General features: G+C 49.2%; 1 protein-coding gene across 2 annotated transcripts in view; it reads left to right on the forward strand.

The window, feature by feature from the left end:
- The first annotated feature begins 854 nt into the window (after window positions 1–854).
- Window positions 855–23245, forward strand: part of FBXW12 (F-box and WD repeat domain containing 12) — a 29656-nt gene continuing 7265 nt past the window's right edge. Inside the window, exons 1-6 of one of the 2 annotated variants that reach the window (XM_075004869.1) lie at window positions 855–1117; window positions 2474–2511; window positions 5256–5419; window positions 11978–12099; window positions 18378–18587; window positions 19801–19965. In XM_075004869.1, coding sequence (XP_074860970.1) covers window positions 1025–1117; window positions 2474–2511; window positions 5256–5419; window positions 11978–12099; window positions 18378–18587; window positions 19801–19965 — 792 coding nt within the window. In that variant the 5' untranslated portion in view covers window positions 855–1024. The remainder of the gene's footprint in view (window positions 1118–2473; window positions 2512–5255; window positions 5420–11977; window positions 12100–18377; window positions 18588–19800; window positions 19966–23245) is intronic. The other variant, XM_075004870.1, reaches the window with a different exon arrangement.

A 23245-nucleotide genomic window follows, 5' to 3' on the forward strand; every position in this document is an offset into this window, starting at 1 on the left:
ATACCCTGCAAAGTGTAAATTTAACCAACACAAAACAGGTCTGTCATTTCTGTCAAGTATCGGAGCGGTAGCCATGTTAGTCTGGATCTGTAACAGCAACGGAGGGTCCTCTGGCACCTTATAGACAAACAGAAAAGTTTTGAGCATGAGCTTTCGTGAGCACAGACTCACTTCATCCAGCATCTGATGAAGTGAGTCTGTGCTCACGAAAGCTCATGCTCAAAACTTTTCTGTTAGTCTATGAGGTGCCACGGGATCTGTCATTTGTGTGTGCGTGCGTGTGTTGAGATGATCTCAGCAAAAGACTCTTAGCACACCTAATTGTCTCCAGGTTTCCATTTGATCAACTTCTTCATTTACTCAGTACAGCTACAGATCACAGTAGAACATGGAGATATGCATTAAGGCAAAATCCACAGAAACTTTGCCCCAAAGCTTTTCATCTTCTCCCACCATTAGGACAGTTCCACGAGCTTCTTCTTTCTCACATACACAGGCCCTCACTCTTCTTGCTTGGCTCCCATCACATGGAATGGGCCTTCCTCTCTGGTGGTTTCAGAGGAGACAGCCCCCAAGGTCCTGGCTCCTGATGGTCATTAATTGGGCCCCGGTACTTTCTGTCAGAAGGTGAGAATGTCTTTGATCTTTTTATCCTTCTGCTCATGACACTGCCCCTGGCTGTGGCTGTCCCCCTCCACGGCCTGCCTGGCCTCAGCAGAGGTGTGACCTGCCGCCTGGACGGAGCTGCATCCCGCCTCTGGGTCACCCAATCTGCTCGCTTAGGGAAGGGTGAGAGGTGGGCCCTGAGGCGGCTTGCAGGCGCTGGGACGGGGATCCGATGGGCACAGAGGACAAGCCTCACACCGGGTCCGAAGGCCTGGCCTGCGCCGCTCTGCGCTGACCCCTCGCGGGCCGCGAACCCACAGCCGGGGCTGAGCCGGGGCGGGCGGCAGATGCGCTAGCTCCGCCCCCAGGCGCCGCGGGCTAGGTCCGGAAGCTGCCGGCGCACCGCGGCGGGGCTGAGATGGGCAGCGAGCGGCTGCCCCTGGACTGCCTCGTGCACATCTTCTCCTTCCTGGAGGCCCCGGATCTGCTCCGCGCCGCGCGGGTGAACAAGGTACCCTGGCGGGCGCGCGCCGCGCGTAGCGCCCAGGGAGTATCAGGTCCCGGGCGGCGTGTGCTCAGCTCGGCCTTGGGTCCCGCCCTCCTCCAAGCCGCCGCCTGACCCCCGCGTGCCTCCCGCCGGGCGGGGTGGGGCGCTGCGCTTCCCCGGGGCCTTTGCAAACTTATTTCCGAGAGCCCCGGCTGCCACCTGAGCGCTTCTCGCTGCGGCCACCGGCCCCCGCGTCAGGCCCGTCCCGGGAAAGGGCCTTCCCTGCCCGAGCGCACGTCCCCTATGCCCGGGGCGGTTAGAAACCCAGCCGAGTGGCCGCCGGGCACAGGCACCAGCCGTGCGGGCCGTGACACCGGCAGAAGGCGGCCAGGGGGCTGCCCTAGAGCCGATGGGTAAAGCCCGTGTAATCACTTCAGCCAGGCGGGGCAGTAGCCTGCCGACTTCCACGTTTAGTTCCTGCCAGGGCCCGAGGAGCGCACACGAGTCCCGGCGGCGCAACCACCAGGGCTGTGTGTGAGGGTTCACGTTCCACAAACACTGGGTCTGAGCCTCCCCTGTGAGTGGCCCCCTGCCAGCCCGCTCGTGTGAGCGCCCCCACGCAGGTAGCACAACTGCCCCCTGCCTGCCCCTGTGCCAAATTTGAATAATTAATATATATTTTAATATAATTAACAATATTAATAATAATATTAATATTAATTAATAATATAAATATTAATTAATAATATATATTTAACACAATTAATAATATTCAAATACGGCACATTAACATATGGTTTAAATCGTGATGGGAACTTTCTGAGTCACTATAGGGGCTCGTCTGCATACTTGGCTCAATCTAATTCTTGACCTTCCCCCCCACCCCTCCACTCTCTGATTTGCTCACCTTGATTATCTTTTTCTGATTTGTCCTCCTTGCTTACTGTTTTTGGTTCTCTGTGCCTTAAATATTGAGTCTGTTCTGGTCTGGCTATGGTCTGAAGAAGTGGGTCTGTCCCACGAAAGCTCACCTAATAAACTATTTTGCTAGTCTTTAAAGTGCTACTTGACTGCTTTTTGTTTTGTTAGTCTATAAGGTGCCACAGGAATTCTTGTTGTATGCAGATAAAGTGTGTGTACATAAACACTGAAGGAAGCATCAAAAAGGAAAACACAATCATGAATAGTTATCTAGCACACTTCTGAATCATTAGTATAGTACCTATTACAAGTTCTGTATGACTACACTAAATGTGCAGTGGGTGATATAAACTGAACTGTTAACAGCCTGTTAAGATCTATACACTTTCTATAGGTGATCATATACATTCAGCTTCCTTCGTTCTAAAATGACGTTTTTCTCTCTTCCCTTTGTAACAGGCATGGAACGAAGCTGCAGATACAATTTCTCTATGGAGGTGAGTGTCCCTTTCAGCGTTTCAGGGAGTGCAGTAGGTATTAGACTGGTTGGCAAGCTGCAAGGTGATCTTTTGGGGTAGAGTGGGCACTGTCTGGGGTTCTCTGCTCACTGTCTCTCACTGGCCATGTCTACACTAGCCCCAAACTTCGAAATGGCCACGCAAATGGCCATTTCGAAGTTTACTAATGAAGCGCTGAAATGCATGTTCTGCGCTTCATTAGCATGCGGGCGGCCGTGGCACTTCGAAATTGATGTGCCTCGCTGCCACGCGGCTTGTCCCGACGGGGCTCCTTTTCGAAAGGACCCCGCCTACATCGAAGTCCCCTTATTCCCATGAGCTGATGGGAATAAGGGGATTTCGAAGTAGGCGGGGTCCTTTCGAAAAGGAGCCCCGTCAGGACGAGCGGCGCGGTGCGTCAATTTCGAAGTGCCATGGCCGCCCGCATGCTAATGAAGCGCGGCGTATGCACTTCAGCGCTTCATTAGTAAACTTCAAAATGGCCATTTGCATGGCCATTTCGAAGTTTGGGGCTAGTGTAGACGTAGCCACTGACATTCTTTTACAGCCACCTGCCTGGTACTTTTGCTTTGCCCTTTTTAGTAGCCCTTGGTTCCCATTTTGGCACCTCCTTTCATGGGGTTGGTCCTGTGGACCTGTCAGGGGCTTCACTGCTACCAACTTCAAATAGACCAGTCCTGTGAGGTGCTGAACTTGGGTGCCCTCACCCCCACGAACGCTGATGAGGACTGAGAGAACTTAGCCTCTTTTGGGGTTTATGAAGAATGAGAAACCTGGAAATGCTTGTGATTCAGGAATTTTAACTGCCTAAAGTTGACGTGTGTACAACATGGTGTATGCTGGGCTCCCAGGCTTGACCGTAAGGCATTTGAACATGTGGGCACATGCTCTCTTTTTTCCCGCCAGCATAGTATTTGGAATCTATTCCCTTTGACTGTTGTGAAACTATAAAAACATCATACAAATACCACCTTATTTTAATAACTTAGATTGTTACGACTATTCAATAAAAGAGCCCTTTCTCAGTGCTCTGGGCACTCTTGATCATCTTTTAAAATTCAGTAATGATTAAGGCAGACCCATCTTTTACCCCAGCAGCAACACAGTTATCAGAGAACTTAATGGGCATCTTTGTAAGCACTGCTATCTTCTCACTCTTACAGATTTTTTTTTCCTTCTAAGTGAAGTACGTTGACAGAGCAGGGTGGAGAGTAGGGTGACAAAATAGCAGATTTGAGAAATTGGGATAAGGTGGGGAGTAATAAGCGCCTATATAAGTAGAAGTCCTGTAATATTGGGACAGCTGGGCCTGCTCTACATTTCAGGGCTATGTCAATCTAAGTTAGGCAATTCTACCTGTGTGAATGATATAGCTGGAGTCTGTGTAGCTTAAGTTGACTTAATGTGGTGTCTACATTGCATTGGGTCAATGGGAGAAACTCTCCCATTGACCTATCTTAAACTTCTCATTCCAGTGGAGTACTGTTGGGAGAGTGATCTGCGGTTAATGTCGCAAGTCTTCACTAGCCCCATTAAATTGACATCTGGTGGATCAAGTGCCAAATTACAGACTTAGCTGGTCTCCCTAATGAGGAAGCTTCTGCTGCCACCAAGCGGGCTATATCTATTCAGCAGACAAATACAGGCCTTTGTTCTGCAGGCTGGAACGTTTCATTGGAGCATTTAAGTTTTAAATAGTAAAATTTAGGATTTGGATTAGGATTAGGAATGACCAGCTCACTCGAGGTACTAGGAGAATGGTTTGAGCACTGGCCTGCTTAAATGCAGGTTTGTGAACTCAATCCTTGAGGCCATTTAGAGGTCTGTGGCAAAGAGATTGGAAAAAAAAAAAAAAGAAATCTGTCAGGGATTGTGCTTGGTCCTGCCAAGAGGACCGGGGACTGGACTCGATGGCCATCCAAGGTTCCTTCCAGCTCTATGAGATGTGTATCTTCATATATTGTTGTTATTATTAATTTACCACTACTGGTTAGGAGGACTGATGTGTGTATTTATTGTTACAGGGACATCTTCATTTTAGGTGAGCTTACAAACCTTGGTTTTGTACAGCTGTATTCTGTAATGGTCAGGCACTCCCTTGTAGAGGCTGGTGAGATCTCGAAAAAACCTGTCTCTGTCTTGTCTTTCCATAGATGCCTCTATAGGAGCTGGAAATTGTGCAATATGGGCTTGATCTAGTGCCAAATAAAGGCAGTGTAAAAGTACACTGTGGCTCAAGTGCTGCTGAAACACACCCACTCTGGGGATTGCTATAATTCTCTCCCTGGCTATCCATATGGCATATTCACTGAGATAGCTCTAGAATGCTTTCTCTATTGCTTTCTATGCAGCTGAGCTCCACCCCCCCCCCGTTTTTTTATATATATATTTTCAGCATGTTGCAGAGAGCAGAATGGGAGGAGGCAGACAATTTGATATTCTTACTCTCAATCCATGATGGAATGTCATTATCTCCATCCTTTCGTATTTAACAATGGTGACTGCAGGGTCTAGTTTTGTGATTGGGTGGAATTCCTTTTCTCCACTGCCACATCCTAAATTCCCCAAGTAAAGAACAAAATTTTACTTGTATCCAAGAAAAGATATTTGGATGTATCCAGCTGGTGACATCTGCCAAATGTGAAGAGATGAAATGTGAAGAAAGGTATTTCAGAATGATCACCTCCTCCGTAACCACATAGTGTCCTTTTTATGATTTGCAGAAGAATATGTCTAGATCGTTGGACCTTTTGCAATATTTCCAATCTGACTCCAGGTATGCAGACATGGAAAGAGTACTATCTCCACCGCTCCAAACTGGATCATCAAATGGCATCAGGCCGACCATGCTCTGATTATACATGTCGAGCCATGAGGGGGCATAAAGGTATGTGAAAATGCAATAAAAAGAATGGTTTCTGTTGTTGTAGAACCAAATTAATTCAACCCCTCATGGGATCTAGGTGGACAAATGCTTTATACACTAGGGCTACATCTACACTACAGCAGTACATTGACATAAGAACAGCCATACTGGGTCAGACCAAAGGTCCATCTAGCCCCGTATCCTGTCTGCTGACAGTAGCCAATGCCAGGTGCCCCAGAGAAGGTGAACCGACGACAATGATCAAGTGATTTGTCTCCTGCCATCCATCTCCCACCTTCAACAAAAGGCTAGTCACCATACCTTACCCCTTTCTAATAGCCATCTATGGGCCTAACCTCCAAATATTTATCGAGTTCTTTTTTAAACTCTGTTAAGCCGTGTCTGCACGTGCACGCTACTTCGAAGTAGCGGCACTAACTTCGAAATAGCGCCCGTCACGACTACACGCGTCGGGCGCTATTTCGAAGTTAACTTCGACGTTAGGCGGCGAGACGTCGAAGTCGCTAACCCCATGAGGGGATAGGAATAGCGCCCTACTTCGACGTTCAACGTCGAAGTAGGGACCATGTAGTCGTTGTGCGTCCCGCAACGTCGAAATTGCGGGGTCCTCCATGGCGGCCATCAGCTGAGGGGTTGAGAGACGCTCTCTGCAGCCCCTCAGCTCAATGGTGGCCGCGTGGAGCAGCCCCTTAAAGGTCCCCTCCCCCTCCCTTCCTGTGCAGGAAGCTGAGGGAACGTACAGGCAGCAGCCCAGACACGCAGCCAGCCTGCACGTCCCTCAGCCACCCAGAACAGGGCCAGCACCTGCTATGGCTGCCCGGCAGCCCCCCCAGTGCCCCCAGGGGACCCCCCCCCAAGGGGAGCCAGGGCAGCCAGCCCAGCCAGGCAGGCAGCCAGGCTGGCAAGCGGCAGCAGGGCCCCTCCTGGACGGAGGCCGAGCTGCGGGACCTGCTGGGGCTCTGGAGCGAGGAGGAGGTGCTCCAGGTAATGGGGAGCAAGAGCCGGAACGTGGATGCGTTCGTTCGGCTGGCCGATGGCCTGGCTGCCCGGGGTCACCCTGCCTGCACTCCTGATCACGTCAGGAGTAAGGTGAAGGAGCTGCGGCAGGGTTACTCCCGGGCCCGGGATGCGGCCAGCCGATCTGGGGCCGCCCCCGTCACTTGCCCCTTTTACAGGGAGCTCAGGGACATCCTGGGCCCCCGGCACACCTCCTCCCCTCCGGCCACCCTTGATACTTCGGCCGATGAGCCCCAGCAGGCCCTTCAGCCGGAGTCCGCCCCGGAGGTAAGCCCCGCACCCCGGGGGCCCCCCCTGGAGCCCACCCCCGGGACATCGCGGCAGGAGGAGGAGGAGGAGGGGGGCTCCTCCTCCGCAGAATCCGGGCTGCAGATCCTCCTCCTGCCATCCCAGAGCAGCAGCCGGGCCTCCGCCCCCTGGGGATCTCCGGACCGTGGGAGTGGACCGACAGGTATGTACCCCTCTCTCGTGTACACCCCTGGGCTTGAGGGGCGGGGGTAATAGATATGTGTCCAGGGCCCCCCACATGCTCACGTGGCCATGGCCCCAAGGACAGCAGGGCCATGTCCCTCACACCAGTGCATCAGCCCCTGCCCCCCGCCACCCCGCACGACAGTGCCATGCCCCATCCCCGGGGCAGGGGGGAGCGGAACCTCGAGGGGCCCCCGGGAGGAGGGGGTGGGACACCCCGCAGCAGCAGCAGCAACAGCAGCAGCAGCAGCATGTGATGGAGTGGTGGGAGTGCAAAAGGGAGACAGGCTAGATATAAGCAACAAGAGCCGAATAGCTCCCAGGGGCAAAGGATGATCGTGGGGCTACAGCTGGCATGTGACACCTCTGCCCTGAACAAAGAGGAGGGAGGAGCCGAGCTGGCTTTGAATTGCGGGGGGAGGGCGGGGGCCACAGGTAGAGGCTAGGGGAAGGGAGAGCTGGAAGGCAGCCAGCCTGAAGAGGGGGAAAGCTGCATCCCAGAGGGGCACCCCTTCGGGTCTTCTCCCCAGGACGGGTTGGAAGGACTGTCTCTTCCGACAGCTGGTGCTGTCACTCCTGGGAGAAGCTGGGCATCTGTGGCCTAAGAAACCTCTCCTGTCAGACCCTGCGGAGTGAAGTGAGAGTCGCTCCCACCAGGGGACGGGGTGCAGGGCAGGGGGACCCCTGAACCCCATCCATCACAGCAGCATCTCCCGGGGACGGGGATGGGGAACCTGCAGCACAGGGCTGGGGGGACAAAGGCCACGGCTCGGGGCCCACACTAATGCCTGTCTCCATTCTTCTTCCCCCCGCCTCTCCTGTGTCCCGCACCTGCACCATTGGAAGGACCGGAAGAGAGCGCCGGCGAGGCATCAGTGGTCCCGGAGACCCCTCTGGGGCCATCGCTCCAGGCAAGCCCCTCGGCCGAGGACCGACCGGCCCCACGGCGGGCTAGACGGCGGACCCCGCGCCACCACCAGCCGACGGCAACGGACCCCCAGCTGCTGGCCATCCACCGTCGGCAGCTGGAGGTCGCGGAGCAGCACCTGCATCTGCAGGAGCGGGCACTGGCCTGGCGCCAAGAGGCATGGGGGGCCTACATGGAGACTTTCAACCACCTGGTGGACTACCTGGCCCCCCATGCCGCGCCAGCCACCGCAGCGTCCGCCCTGCCTGCGCCACCCGCCGCATCACCAGCTGCTCCGCACGTTGCCGTCCCGTCCGCCATCGCCCCGCCACCCACCGCCGAGGGCCGGAGCGCCAAGGGACCCCTGGAGCCAGCTGAGACTCGCCAGGCATATCTTCCGGTCCGCCCTGCCCCCAGCCAGCCCCGGACAGGGCTGCGGCCGCGGCTGGGCTCCCGGCCGCCCACGCCCAGTGCCGGACTTTAGGGGCGAGGGGCCCGGGACGTGGCCCCCCCCCCTTGTATATAGTTGTGACATTAATTTGTGCCCCCCGTTTGCCCCGTCCCCCCCATGTAAATAGTTCTCCCCTTTATCATCCCTGGTTTTCTTTTTATTAGTGAACAAACTTTTTTATTACTATTGTTTTATTTGTACACATTACTTTTGTTCCACACATGTTGTATGTAGTTTGTTCTTGTTTTATTTATAGTTAAAAAAAAAAGTTCTAAAAGAAAAAGCAGTTTAAGTTCAGCCACAAGTGCGTGCTGTTATTTGTCCAGGAAAAGTGGGAGGGGGGTGTGGTTGGGTGCTCCATGGTGTGGGCGTTGGGGCAGGGAGTGTGGTGGAGGAAGGGGTGGGCAGTGGGGGGCCTGGCAGAGTTCACGCCGCGGCTTCATCATCGAAGTGGGCCCGCAGGGCCTCCCGGACCCGGGTCCCTTCGGGGTCCACCTGCCGACTGGGGGCAGCGGGTGGCTGCACGTTGGCCCTGCCGGCCTCCACAGCCCAGCCCTGGAAAAAGGCTTCCCCCTTGCTCTCCACCAAATTGTGCAGGGCGCAGCAGGCACCCACAATCAGGGCGATGTTGTTGGGGCCCACATCCAGGCGGGTCAGGAGACATCTCCAGCATCCTTTCAGGCGGCCAAATGAGTGCTCCACCACCTGGCGCGCGTGGTTCAGGCGCTGGTTGAAGCGCTCCTGGCTAGCGGAGAGCTGGCCCGTGTACGGGTGCATGAGCCAGGGCTGGAGGGGGTATGCTGCATCTGCGATGACGCAGAGGGGCATGGTGGTGTCCCCCAGAGGGATCTCCCGCTGGGGGATGTAGGTCCCTGCCTCCAGCCGGTGGCACAGGCCTGAGTTCCGGAAAACCTGGGCGTCGTGGGTGCTGCCAGGCCAGCCCACATAAATGTCCTGGAAACGGCCCCGGCTGTCCACCAAGGCCTGGAGAACCACAGAATGGTAGCCCTTGCGATTGATGTAGCGTCCTCCACTGTGATGCGGGGCGCGGATGGGGATGTGAGTCCCATCCAGAGCCCCGAAGCAATTGGGGAAGCCCAGGGTGGCAAAGGCCGCGATGGTGGCATCTGGGTCCCCCAGCCTCACGAGCCTGTGCAGGAGCATGGCATTGATGGCATGCACAACCTGCAGGGAAAGCACATGGGACAGCACCAATGGGGGGTGAGCACGGTGTGCATGGCCCTGCCCTGCCCTCCCCTCCCCTTCCCTGCCCTGCCCTCCCCTGCCCTCCTCTGCCCGGGCCCCCCTCCCCTGCCCTGCCTTCCCCCCGTGGGTTCTCTTACCTCCATGAGGACAGCCCCGACGGTGGCCTTGCCGACACCAAACTGGTGTCCCACGGATCGGTAGCTGTCTGGAGTGGCCAGCTTCCAGACAGTGATGCCGACCCGTTTCTCCACAGGGAGGGCACGCCGCATGGCGGTGTCCTGGTGCCTGAGTGCAGGGGTGAGCCACTGGCACAGCTCCATAAATGTCTGCCGGCTCGTCCGGAAGTTCCTGAGCCAGCGGTCGTCGTCCCACTCCTCAAGCACCAGCTGCTCCCACCAGTCGGTGCTAGTGGGGTAGCTCCACAGCCGCCGGAGTGTGAGGCGGGGGTGGGGGCGGGGTGCTGCAGGGGTGGGGGTTGAGCCCTGCTGCCCTGGGGGCAGCTCCTTCTCCGGTGTAGCAAGGAGGTGCTCAGCTGCCTCCCGCATGGCATGGATCAGGGCAAGCCCTGCTCCTGCCAGGAGGGCTGGGTGGACGTCTGGCTGCTGCTGCTGCTGCTGCTGCTGCTGCTGCTGCTGCTGCTGGGGGTCCATGCCTGCGTCGCCCGGGGTCTGTGTGCCTATGGCTCCTCAGACCGTGTGCTGTGCAGGCTGTGTGTGTCTGGGAGGGGCCCTTTAAGGGAGTGGCTAGCTGTTGCCCCGGAAGCGCTAGTCCGCCCTGTGACCCTGTCTGCAGCTGTGCCTGGCATCCCTATTTCGATGTGTGCTACTTTGGTGTGTAGACGTTCCCTCACTGCGCCTATTTCGATGTTGTGCTGCGCAACGTCGAAGTTGAACATCGACGTTGCCAGCCCTGGAGGACGTGTAGATGTTATTCATCGAAATAGCCTATTTCGATGTTGCTACATCGAAATAAGCTATTTCGATGTAGGCTTCACGTGTAGACGTAGCCTTAGAGTCCTGACAGAAGTTACTGTTGTAAGATATCGTCCGACAAAACTTCTGTTGACCGATCACGGCCACACACAAAAGCAGATCACTCTGTTGATCTGTTCTATCAACAGAGAGCAGCTGGACTTCCTGACAGCTCTCTTGACAGAACGGCCAACTGGAAGCACAGCAGACGGGGCGGACTAGTGACCCAGAAGCCCTGTCTGTCAACAAAGGGCCCCCACAGAGCATCCACACAGTTTATTTGTTGGCAGATTCTGTCCAGAAAGGCGCTCTGCCTCATGGGGGAGAGGCAGAAGGCTGTTGACAAAACTGCCAAGTTACGTTGACAGTATGTCAACAGAATGTATTTTTAGTATGGATGCTCCATGAGTTTTGTTGACAGCAAAACTCTCTAGTGTAGACATAGCTTAGGAGTAGAGACTTTGCATGCCTGCAAAACTGTTTTCCCAAACTGAACATACATTTTTTTTTACATGTACATCCAACAAATCCAAAAACTGGAATGCTTTCCTGGTAGAAAACTATGAGGAAAATGTTCAGATTCTGTGAAGTGCCGTGGATGATTGGCCTTATGGTATGATGGGGGTGTGCACAGTCTCATGAAAAGAATGGAGCCCTAATCATTTTTAAATTACAAGCTTCATCCCATAACATTTTGCAGAAAATGTCATCTTCAAAGATGACATAAAACCAAATAATGCATCTGTTATTCCATGCTGGTTAAATAAATCCTTTCTTCACTGGTAATTAGGTCCAGATTTTAAAATGAAGTTATGTGCTTATATTTAAACATTCATATACCTTTAAAATCCGGCATCTGTCCTCTGAGTTGCATGGCACCTTCAGTGAAGTCCAAATTAAATAGCACCCACAGGCTAAGAATTTAAGACCGGAGTCTGGATTTCACACATAAATAAGAGTAGAATCTAGTGTTTTGTATTCCTTTCAGATTGCATTCATAGCTTGAGTTAGTGTGATTTACCCTTTAATTTCTTTCTGTGTTCATACATCTTGCTGTTAAACTAACCGGCATATATGTCTTGGAATACATAATTTTTTTTATTCAAACAGCATGTTTATCAAGGAAAAGGTTAACAGATTTAACTAAAGCAATTTTTGTACTATCCAGGTATTAATTTGCTGAAATGTTGTTTAATCACCTCTTATCAGTAGAGGGGATAATTTACATGATTTATTTTCTCTCCTGCAGATGTCTTTTTAAATTTTGACTGGACATGTTCTGGATAACGCAAAATGGAACATTGTAGCTATTCTTACTCTGAATATTAGGAACAAACTACTAGGCCATGTTTGAAAATGCAGAATGATTACGTTCTAAGAAGCAATCCAGCTCGCACCTTCTTGTGGCCCTGGTTCTGCTTAATGTCATTAGTCTCATATTTAATGCTTCACTGGATAGAGGCCTTACTGCTCCTGGTGAGCATGAAATCTCTTGATGTTCATACCAATATTTTTGTTGTATTTTATTATTGTAGGTGAAATAGTTGCTATGGCTTATCTCTCAGACAATGAGCATGTGTTTGGTGCTGGAAAGCTCAGCTCTGCAGTCTGCACTGCATCTACTGATGGCACTGTCCGAGCATGGCAGGTCCAAGAGGTGAGATGCACATTCTTTACAAGTCCAGTGTCACAGTCAAGAATACTTGGACCATTATTTTCAAAACAATTCTATATGTTACTCCTGTCATACAGTTTGTTATACAACAGCTGTAAGTCTTCAGAAGATAGTATTTCAAATACAAGTCAAACATTATCCACAATTCAATTCAAACTGAGTGAACTTTTCGAAAACTATATAGAGGCTATAAGGTGGCTAGTATGTAAAGGAGAATGGGGGAATATGGTAACCCAGTTTCTGATCCTAGTGTCATCTTTCTAAAATTATGCAAGGGGCAATTGTTGCCTTTTTGTAAAACACTCATTAGCTTCAGGTTTTGGACCAGACTTAGATCTTTAATTTCCTTCCCATCCACACTGCATAGTGGCCCAGCTTCATCATTTCTTTTTATTTGTAAAATGGGGGGGAAGAAAATCTCATATTACTTAATTTAGTTTCCTTGGCAAAAGCTAATTCAGCCTGACTTTTTAGGAAATCCCACTTTTTTCCGTGATTTTTCTAACTTCTACAGTGTAGCGTTGTTTGCTGATAAGCCCCTTCTTCTATTCCCTGCAAGCTCTCAGTTTCTTCCTATCAAACTTTTTGAGGTGGCTATTCTTCCGGAGGGTTCTGGAGCCTTTCCCTACACATTTTGCAACTTCCAAATTGTTTTTGTATGGTTAAATTGAAGAAATTCCAAGCCTCTTCCATATTTAAGTCCTTGAACTCTTCACTACAACTGACTTTTAACTAATTCCCTTGGTGTGCCCTTTGAGAAATTAAAAAACACAGTTGATGATGTGGTTTGAATTATCCCTCATTTAATTTAAATTGAATTAATTCACGATCACTCAATTCAAGGTTATTTCCTATGACGATAATGCCTGTGGTATCTCACTACTTACCAAAAGTAAGCCTAAAACTATCATCTGTATGATACAGATGTATGAACTGTTGGTTCAGTGGCAATTCGATGAAGAAAATTGTCATCTCTCCCGTCCAGGCGTAACTGGTCCCTACCAGTATTAGAAGCATTTATTTTACAAACTATAGCCAGAAAATTTAGAGTTTCCAATTATGACACTATTCCAGAAAATATTGCTCTCTCATAATATTGATGTTATTACTGCCACAACAGAGTCTGATTCTGGGCGTCTAGAGCAGAACCATATTACTATCCCAGCAGAACCTCTTTGACAGCCCTTCCTCAGAATGATTTTGACCCAAGCAGATTTTGTCCATACTATCACTTCTTTAAGTTTACTGCTTTGTTGATGTACAATGTTACTGCACCACTGTTACCCTTTTCTCCCTCAAACAATACATGACCTTCAATGCCCATATTCTAGTCATAAATGCTACTTCACCATGTTACTATATTCGCTATATCTGGTTTAACCTCTTGCACCAACAGTTCTGCCATGCTGTTGCCCAGACTCCTTGTATTTGTGTACAAGCTCTTCAGTTGTTTCCCTCAGACCTCACCTAGTTTTCTAGCTTGTGATAATCTCTTATCCCTTACTTTATCTTCCTTTATGTGATTTTCCTGCTCCATGCCTTGCTTCAATACATTAGAGACTTCGTGAATCTCTCTCAATCTCATCTTCTAATTTAAAGCCCTTTTAACAATAGTGTCAGTCTTGATCACAAAGGATTAACACTGAGTATTCAGAGAGTCCATCAGTCAAGAATGATCTTCTTTCTGAAATTGCCTTCCAATGGTCACTCATCCCAGAACCTTCCTACAGCATCAACATTTTATCCATCTTTCTGTCTTGTCTTGTTTTCCCCTTTCCACTCAAAGGACTGGAAGTATTCTACTGAAAATCACCTGAGCTGAATGAATATTTTGCCTCAGTTTTCAATTACAACAGTATGGCATATGTCACATCTGAGGCGGAAGAAAATCTTAATGCACTCTAACTGGGGGAAACAAAACTTCCACTGCAGAACACTGATAAAAACTGGTACATGAGACTGCTAATCCAGTGGCAAATATTTTTAAATAAATCCAGTTATTTGGGAGTAACAAAAAATGGTCAGACCTGTTAGAGTGGAGAGTACTCTGGCAAAGTACAGGTCTTGTTAGTCTGGTTTCAGTACTGTTTTTAAATTTTAACAGAGAGGAAGCCGTGCTAGTCTATACACTATCAAAACAAAAAGCAGTCAAGTAGCACTTTAAAGACTAGCAAAATAGTTTATTAGGTGAGCTTTCGTGGGACAGACCCACCTCTTCAGACCATAGCCAGACCAGGTCTGTTCTGGTCTGGCTATGGTCTGAAGAAGTGGGTCTGTCCCACGAAAGCTCACCTAATAAACTATTTTGCTAGTCTTTAAAGTGCTACTTGACTGCTTTTTGTTTTTAAATTTGTGAAAGAAATAATTACATTCATAGAAGTAAACGGTAGAGGGGATGATGCATTGTGGCATGGGTTTGCCAAAGGTAGATCATGTCAGGCTGACCTAATTTTCTCCTCAGAAAATAACTGGAATTTTTTAGATATGGAAAGTGCAGTAGAACTAGTGTACCTGAACTTTGGTAAAGCATTTGCCACTATGACATATGCCTGTTGTGCTTCTTGTTATTAGTTAAACTGGGATGATGAGGATCAGTATAAGCATTGTAAAGTGAATAAGGAATTGGCTAAAGGGAAAAGGCTACAAATCAAGCTGTACCAAAAATTGGATTATCGGACTGGAGGGAGGTTACTGATGAAGTTTTCCAAGGTTCAGTTTTGGGATCCATCATATTCCATTATTTTTTTTTTAAATAAATGAATTTGTCACAAAAAATAGGAGTGTGCTAAAGAAATTTGCTGATGATAAATTGGGCGGCATTGTCAATAAAGAAGAGGATCAGAACATGAAACACAAAATCTGGATGTCCCTGAAGACAAATGAGATTAAATTCAGTAGTACAAAGTGGAAGGGCATACTCCTAGTGTCTAATAACAATTTCTGCTACAAGCTGGGAGCTGAAAGTGAGAGAGAGAGACTTGGGTATATGGGTCCATCACAGGATGACTGAGTCATCAATTTAATGTAGCAGTGCAATCCTGCTATGTAGAGACAGAGAAACAATAGTGCCTTTGTACTAAGTACTGGTAACACCTCCTGTATAGAGAATAGCTGCTTGAATGATCAGGGAGGGGAGGGTAAGTGTTATGCAGGAGACTGGAAAAGGTTGGCTTATTCAAGTTAGTAAAAATCTGAATGGGGAAATGATTGCTATCTATAAATACATTGGTGGTGGGATGAGTTAATATTAGGGAAAGTGAAGAACTATTCAAGTGAAAGCAGAATGTTGTCGCATGAATTCAAGCTGAAATTTAGAAGGTTTCTAACGCTCAGGTTCTAGAACACTCCCAAAATGGAGATTTGTTTGGGATCACACAATTTGTTTTTAGATCTAGACAAATTTATGAATGCAATTATATGACTGACTGTGATAATAAGGGGCAAGAATCACAGCCCTAGGGTTGTCTTTGTCCTATGTTCCTAAAGCTCGTGACAGGATTTCAGCTAGCCACGGTCTGGAAGACTTTTTTCTTCCTTTTTAAATCTCCTGAAGCATCAGAGATGGCCGCAGCTGAAGGTGGAGCGCTGGGGTGACACCAACTTCATCTCACTCTGTCTGAGAGAAGGCTGGCTCTTGCTGATGGTCTAACTGATGTGGGGTTTGAAAGGAATGTTCCCATCTGGTCAGACTGGCAGCAGTCATCGGGTTGCAGGGGGTTTCTTTGCCTTACTCTGCAGCACGTGAGTCACAAGCCAGGATTGTCTGAGTGCACATCACTTAATCATTTCCCTGCCATTGTGGGGGTGCCGTGGGCACTGGTGCAGCCTGGGCCCTCCTCTGCCTGTGGCACAGAATAGTCCTTTGGTCTTGTTCTGGCTATGGGGTTTAGTGTGTGGGTGCTGGTGGCCTGTGATCCACCAGAGTTCAGATAATGATCTTGTGTTTCCTTCCAGCCATATTCCAACTTTCTGAGTAAAGATTCAGGCTTGTGGTCACTAGCGTTCAATATTGAATTCAAATCACAGCACAAAACATTGTATATTATGAGATCAGACTTTTCTTCTTCCCCGATTTCTCTGTTCACATTTGAGGGGAGCAGAGAGATCTGTCAGAGTGTGCAAGTAATTCATACTTCTAATATTCTATCCTATTACAGAATAGGATCTTCAGGCATCAAAGCTCCACTGGCTTCATTTGCTCAATTAATTTTAATTAGATTTTAGATCAGTTATTCTAAGAGTGTAAACTATTTGCTTTTTCTGAGTTCTTGGAGGGACAGGGGTGAGGACACACACTAAGTTCAGCCTGACAGTCTTGCCCAAAAGGTAAAGGGAAATCTTGCAGTAAGAGTGAAGGGCTATATTTGTTGATTTCTATTTCTTTTTGCTAAGATAATCACTGAATACTGGGCATTAGGCTGGAGCCCCTGAAAACAGCTATTGTGGAATGTTACTTTTAGAGAAGCCAGATTTGTTAAATGTACAGTAAACTGTTTCATATGTACAGTCAAATGTACAGTAAACTCTTTCATATCCAGTATTCTATTATCTGGAACTCTCACATAACTGGCATTTTAGCCATAAGTAAATTTTAGTTACGTTTTCCATAAGTACAGTATAGTGAAAGTAAATACAAATAAATACAGTACAGGTTTACAGTGCACAATACTATGTATGTAGGTAGTCCGTTGTGTCCGACGATGGTGTCTTGAGCTTGCACAGGCTCATCGGTTGTGGACTCACATGTGGCTGAGGAGTCCAAGCTTTGAACGGCATGGGCGTTCACAGTGGGGGCAATGGAATTGTCCTAGCTCTGTTGGTGAAGCTGCTGCTGTTGCTTTCTTCCATAGAGGAGTTACTTAGGGATTCTTGACCCCTCCAGTTGTATGACGTGCCCTGTCCAGCAAAGCTGGGCTTTCAGAATCATGGCTTTGATGCTCGTGGTTCCTGCTCTGTCCAGGACTTCCAGGTTTGTAACTCTGTGGATATAAGTTTACTGTAATACTAAAATATTCCAGGTTTGCACAGTATTACATACAATTAAAAAACACAGATTAAATGGAGCCACTCTCATTTAGCTGGCTAAACCTAAAGCGTTCAGGATCTGTTATGAGAGCTGGAGCATTGTAAATATGGTCAGAGAAATGAGTGCAATACTATGGCAAACTTTTAAATTATCTAGTGCCAGTATTGATAGCATTTTCCTTCCACAAACCTTTGGCATGCAGTGTTACACACCTACATTTTGCATGTCTAGTAAATGGTAAATCTGTCGACCTCTAACATGCACACCCATTTTCTGACATGCAACAGTTTGTCGTCATTGAGTTGAGCCCAGAGACTTCTGTGTCAGTTACAGCAGGCTAGAACTTGACCCATGGAAGCAAGCAGGTGCAACTCTGCTTGCACCATGTGACCTGAACGGAATGATGCCAAGGTTGAACTGGGCCACCAGAATGAAATCTTGTGGCAGATGACTGTGAAAGCGAGCTTGATCTCAACTTGATTCTTGTGATCATTAGATCGCTTCAGAAACCCCCATCCACTTCACAGAGTGAGATGCTATTGACATTCCCTGCTCAGGAAAGACCTAGGTAGGACGTGAGTAGCAAAAGATGCTGTACAGTAAGTCCAGACTGAGATGAGTTTGCACAGCAGAGTATCAGCTGCTGCTGTGTAGTCTCCCTGCATTACAGATGGCTTGAAAATACGCTCTTATGCTCAATGCAAACCAGCGTGATGGTGCCCTGAAGATGGTGCGGACAATAAAAGTGAACAGGAGAGCAAGAAGATTTAAAAACTATTGCAGATTCTTGCTATTAAGTGGAGGTGAAGGAGTGGAATTTTCCAGTCCTGTGGTCTGCAAAGTCATTGGGTGTGGAGAGAAGAAATGAGATTTATGTTTCAAAGGAAACATCAGATTACTTAAAATGATGTCATCCTTGGAAAGAGCTTCTTGGCTGCAGTTCAGGATTTTTGAAATACAGTGGAGTAAGCTGAGTCATTATTAGAATCCGGCAGGCGAGAGAGTTCCAGCGAGCAGAAGCTAATGGCTGTCTTGTTAAAGGAAAACTATTTCAACACAAACACTGGAAAATACCAAGCAAAATGTTACTATGTAATATTTTCAATGGTCTATAAATGTTTTCAATGGTCTATAAATACACTACTCTGAAGGGAAAAAGGATACATTATTGATAGCCACTTAAATCTATTTAATGTGCCCATCAACTGGTCCCTAACTACATTTTTTTGTTCAGGGTATACAGATATGGTCCAGTCCCCCCCAGGAAGTGCCATTGGTAAAGCTTATTACTGTCCCACAGTACAAAGTGGCAGTTAGCACGGATGCCCGTGGAACCATCAAAGTCTGGCATGGAGAGACTGGGGAAGAGCTTGCTGCATTCTCCACATCATCATCCTCATGCAGTTTGGTTCCCTACTGTGTGAACAAGCAGCCCTTCCTAAGTGTAAGTAAACCAAGGTGACTGTAAATTAATGATTGCTTAGCTAACAAAATCAGCTACACCTAGATATGTGCTCACTTAATGTAAGGAGAAATATGCTTCTGTTATGGTACATTTAAGCATTGGGAGATAAAATTAAAGGTGCATAAAATGTATTGTCGTTGATGTTGCCAGACCAGAGAGTGCTGGTTTTGGGAGGTACTAACTTTTGTTAGTATAGTGCAGTCATGCTCCCTTCAGTTTATATCCTTTAGAGACTATTGTATCCCCTTCGAGTTCTTCCCTTTCCCCACATTGTGTTTATTTCTTCCAATCCTTCCTCCAGGCCCCATTTTTGATTTCTCTTCTTTGGACTCCCTTGAGTTTGTCTACATATCTGTTTGGAACAGAGTAGAATACAGGGAAGTGCTACAAATGGCTGTAGTGTGCATCTGCCTTGCTATTACAATGGAAGAAATACAAGCACGTGTGGTGTGGAAGTATGCAAGAGTAGGACAATGGTATTTGTGCATGTTTTGGATAGGAATAGAAAAAGACTTTACTCATAGTCACCTTTGTGGGGCTTGTTGGGGATATGATTGTTTCAGTCCTCTGTGGTGTTAGTGCTGCCAATGAGGGGATGAAAGCTACGCATTCCTGTGTTTCTCATAACTGCAGGGAATGGGGTTCAGAGGACTGAATGTTTGTTACAGTAATGCAGGGTTACAGCATGGTGGCACTGGGCTGCTGCATCAGCAGTTGACTGAGTGGTGGAGAATTAAATTCCCACTTCAGAGATTGGAAGCCAAGATGTTGAATCATTAGGAAATCTCTCTCCACTGCCTTTTGTTCTGCTGCCCCTGATACACAATACATAGAAGGTGTGTGATTCACCATACATAATGAGGTGGTTCTACCTCCACAGGGCTGCGTTCATCTTGTGTGCAACTGCTGTAAGGGCTCCAGGAGAGAAGCTGTGCTGATCCCAAAAATGGGCTTAAAAGAACCCTCTGTAAACTGTAGGGAAATTTCCTTTTCTGTTGAATGGACTACACAGGAGACTCTGTGCTAAACACATCTTGATGTGAGATACCACTGATAGTACCACTTCCAGCTTAAATGCAAATAAAACACAAATGCTGGGTGATATCATCACGACTAAACCTTTAGATTTTTTTTGCAGAAGTTGGAATGTCCTAACCATGTTTCTATCTTACTCATATTTTCTTTATTTTAGGCAGCCACTGCAGGAGGCGCTATCTATACATTAGAAGTTCCTAATCTAAAGCAGGTTTCACGTATAGCAGCGTTTCAAAACTCTAGCATTGATTTGTTTGTTTGTTCACCTGACAAACAATGGCTAATTGCTGGATCAACTGAGACTGCAGATACATCTGTAAAGGTACAGTATGCTGTTAATGCCTCACATAAAATTGATGTATTTTAAATACAGCTCCCGAAGTTAACTATATACCATGTTTTAATATAGTCTGCCCCTTTTGCTTGATCTATTGCATATCTTCCAGACTGACTAATGGGCTCAGCACCATTCCTATAGAACAATCTGTACCTCAAAGTAGAAAAACATTTATTCTTCCTTGTTAGAACATTTTCCTAATTCTCCAGAAAGGGCAAATTCTTTACGGTAAAGTGCCTCATGTATTTTATCCCGTAAATCTTAGTGGCATTACACATAATTTATAATGTAGCTCTGTTACCATGTGCTCTATTTGTAATGCAGCAGGCTGAATTTGAATATCCAAAATGTTGCAATTTATATTTTTGTGGTGCAGGTAGAGCAGTCAGTGTTGCAGTTTTACATGCGTGAAGCTAATAACTAAGATGAAAATTTGAACAAAGTTTTTATGGTATTTTTATTTTTCTAAGTGTTGGGCATCTGACACACCTACTGGTTATTGTGAAGGTCCTCATCTTTAGCAAATGGAAAATCTGAATTTCCTTGCTAATGAGTACATTCAGCTACATTCCAGCAAGATCCTTTTTTCATCAGAATTTGTTGATTTGTCAAAACCTAATAGTTTTTGTGGAGATGAAAATTTTCACTAATTTACTTTAGACTTCTGCCTGGTTTTCTGTCAGCTTGCCAGCCTGGCAGGCTGCTAGGGAACCCAGGCTTTTGGGGTTCATGGCAGCATATACTATGCAGACTTTCCTGGATTTAGGATCCCCTATCTTCCAGGCCAGTTGCTTCCCCCCATTGCCCAACTTCTGAACTTCTGTGACAGGAACTGGTGAGATAAGGAAATTCAGTTGTAAGATTTTTCATTCTGTAAAGATAAGGACTAATTAGTAATCACTAGGGCCGCATCTACACTAGCAAGTTCTTTCAAAATGGTTTTCGAAAGGAGGGACCCTTTTGAAAGATCCCACAGAGTGTTCACACACAAAAAATGCTCTTTTGAAAATAATTTCGAAAGCTCGCTGCACGCCTTACAAAATTGCTCTTCCCTTCCCATTACAGGAAGAGCCCCTTCTTTTGAAATCTTTCGAAAGAAGGCATCTGTAGACACTCGTGGGCCGCTCTTTTGAACGTCTAGTCCTCCATGGCGCCAGCACAAGTGGGGTTCTGTGATCAGCGCGCCCGGCTGCGTTTAAAGACGCAGCAGCCCAGAAACCCCGTGGCAGGAAGCTGAGAGCTTGCTGGCTGCAGGAACCCCAACAGACTCCAGCAGCACACTTGCTCGGCGATGCCAAAGTCCAGTGAGGCATCCCACCAGCCCCATGGCCAGCTCACAGGACCCCCGTGACCCCAGGGGCTGCCCTCCAGCCCACCAGAGGGATCCCTTGAGGCCAGTCAGGGGCCAAAGAAAAGGGTCCCCTCCTGGAGCAAGGGGGAGATTAAAGACATGCTAGGGCTGTGCGGGGAAACAAGGAGGTGTTTTTCCACACCCGTGGCTGGTGCTGGCATGCTGCAGCTTTTATCCAGCTGTTGGAGGGACTGAGGACGCAGGGCCACCCCAACCACATGGCCAACCAGGTTAAGGTTGAAGGTTAAAGAGCTGCAGCAGGCGTATAGCCGGGCCCAGGATGCGGCCAGCCGCTTGGAGGCAGCGCCACCAGCTGCCCTCCACCATAGCCCTTGATCAGCTACTGGGGCTGAAGGACGCAGCTGAGCTGGAGGCCATGCTGGACATGGCGGCACCTGAGGCAGAGCCTCAGCTGGTGCCAGACAACCAGCCAGGAGCCACAGCCAGGACCTGGGACCAGGAGCTGGAGATCTCCTCAGACAAGGAGGGGGCCCTGGTGATCGCAGTCCTCTCCAGCTCCTCAAGCCAGGACTCCTCCACTGGGCCACCCCCAAAGTCCTCAAGGGATCCTCAGGTAAGTGACTGGTGAATTGGACACCCCAGGCTGAGGGTGGAGCCGCCTGGCACAGCCAGCACCAGGCTGGCCACACAGCCGCCAGCCTTGTCCCAACACATCCCAGCTGGCTGCAGCCCCTGGGCCACAGAGAAGCCCGCACACAACAATCAGCACCCCCTGCAGTGGACAGCACCACTATTCACAAGCCTGGGGAGGGGTCGGGGAGGGAGACAGGGAGACGTACCCCACCTGGCACGTTGCCCACCCGTGCAGGGACCCCTGAGTGCCCAGGATCCTGCAGGCCCCACAGGCTGTTGGGGGCGGGGGGCTGGCCACGGGGTGGGAGGCACGGCCCCTGGGCCAGATCACAGGTCTGATGGGTTGCCTCCCTCCTCTTCTGTCTCTACAGCACCACTGTCAGAGGGCCAGGTGAGCCCTGTTCAGGGCCAGCTGCTGCCCCCCTGCTCCCAAGTGCTGACAGGGCTGGGCCATTGCAACACGTACTGCCCATTCCTGGAGGCCATGCCGCTGCCACCACAGGGAGGAGGAGGAGGTGGCCTTGCACGCCATGGCCATCCGGCAGCAGACTGCTGCGCTCCCGTGGTGGCTGGACCTCAAGGAGGCAGACATGGGGTGTTGGTGAGAGGCCTGGGCTGAGGTCACCGGGGCCCTACATGTCCTCACTTGGGCCGTACCCCCCCACCTGTTGCCCTCCCCACCTGCTGCCACCTCCCTCGCCACCACTGACATTGCTGCCCTGCTCTCACCTGACGTCCCTCCACAGCTGCCCTGATGGAGCTGGTGCAGCTGCTCATGGCCAGGGCAGGCTATGCTGGGCCAGCTCCTTCCACCTCTCCAGCCCCTACCACCGCACCTGTGGCCGCAGCACCCCTGCCACGCCGTCACCTCCTTGTGGTCCTGGCCCCATCCAGCCCCACTGGGGATCCTGGACCTGGGGGGGGTAGGGCCTCCTGCAGCCATCATGGATCATGGCTCCCCATCCCATGGAAGACGGAGTTCTCCCCACCCCTTCCGGGTTCAGGTGACCCCGCCCCCTTCCACCGCACAGTACAGTTCCCCCACTTTGCCCCGTACAGAGCCCCCCCGTTTGGGAAGTTAAAAAGTTTACTTACAAATGCCCTGTGTCCCTTGTGATAGGTGGGGAAGAGGAGAAGGGTGCATGTGGCAGGAGCGGGAGGGTGTGCACATGTGAGCAGTGGGTGGGGGTTGTGGTGGAGGGTGCCTGGGGGAGGGTCATTGGTGCACCCCGGCAAAGGCTGCCCTGAGGGCCTCCCTGACCCACATCCTGTGCTGGTTTGCCTGGCAGCATGCAGCATGGGCCAGCTGCTCCTATGCAG

This window comes from Carettochelys insculpta, chromosome 11 (assembly GCF_033958435.1).
Source record: "Carettochelys insculpta isolate YL-2023 chromosome 11, ASM3395843v1, whole genome shotgun sequence".
Taxonomy (NCBI): domain Eukaryota; kingdom Metazoa; phylum Chordata; order Testudines; family Carettochelyidae; genus Carettochelys; species Carettochelys insculpta.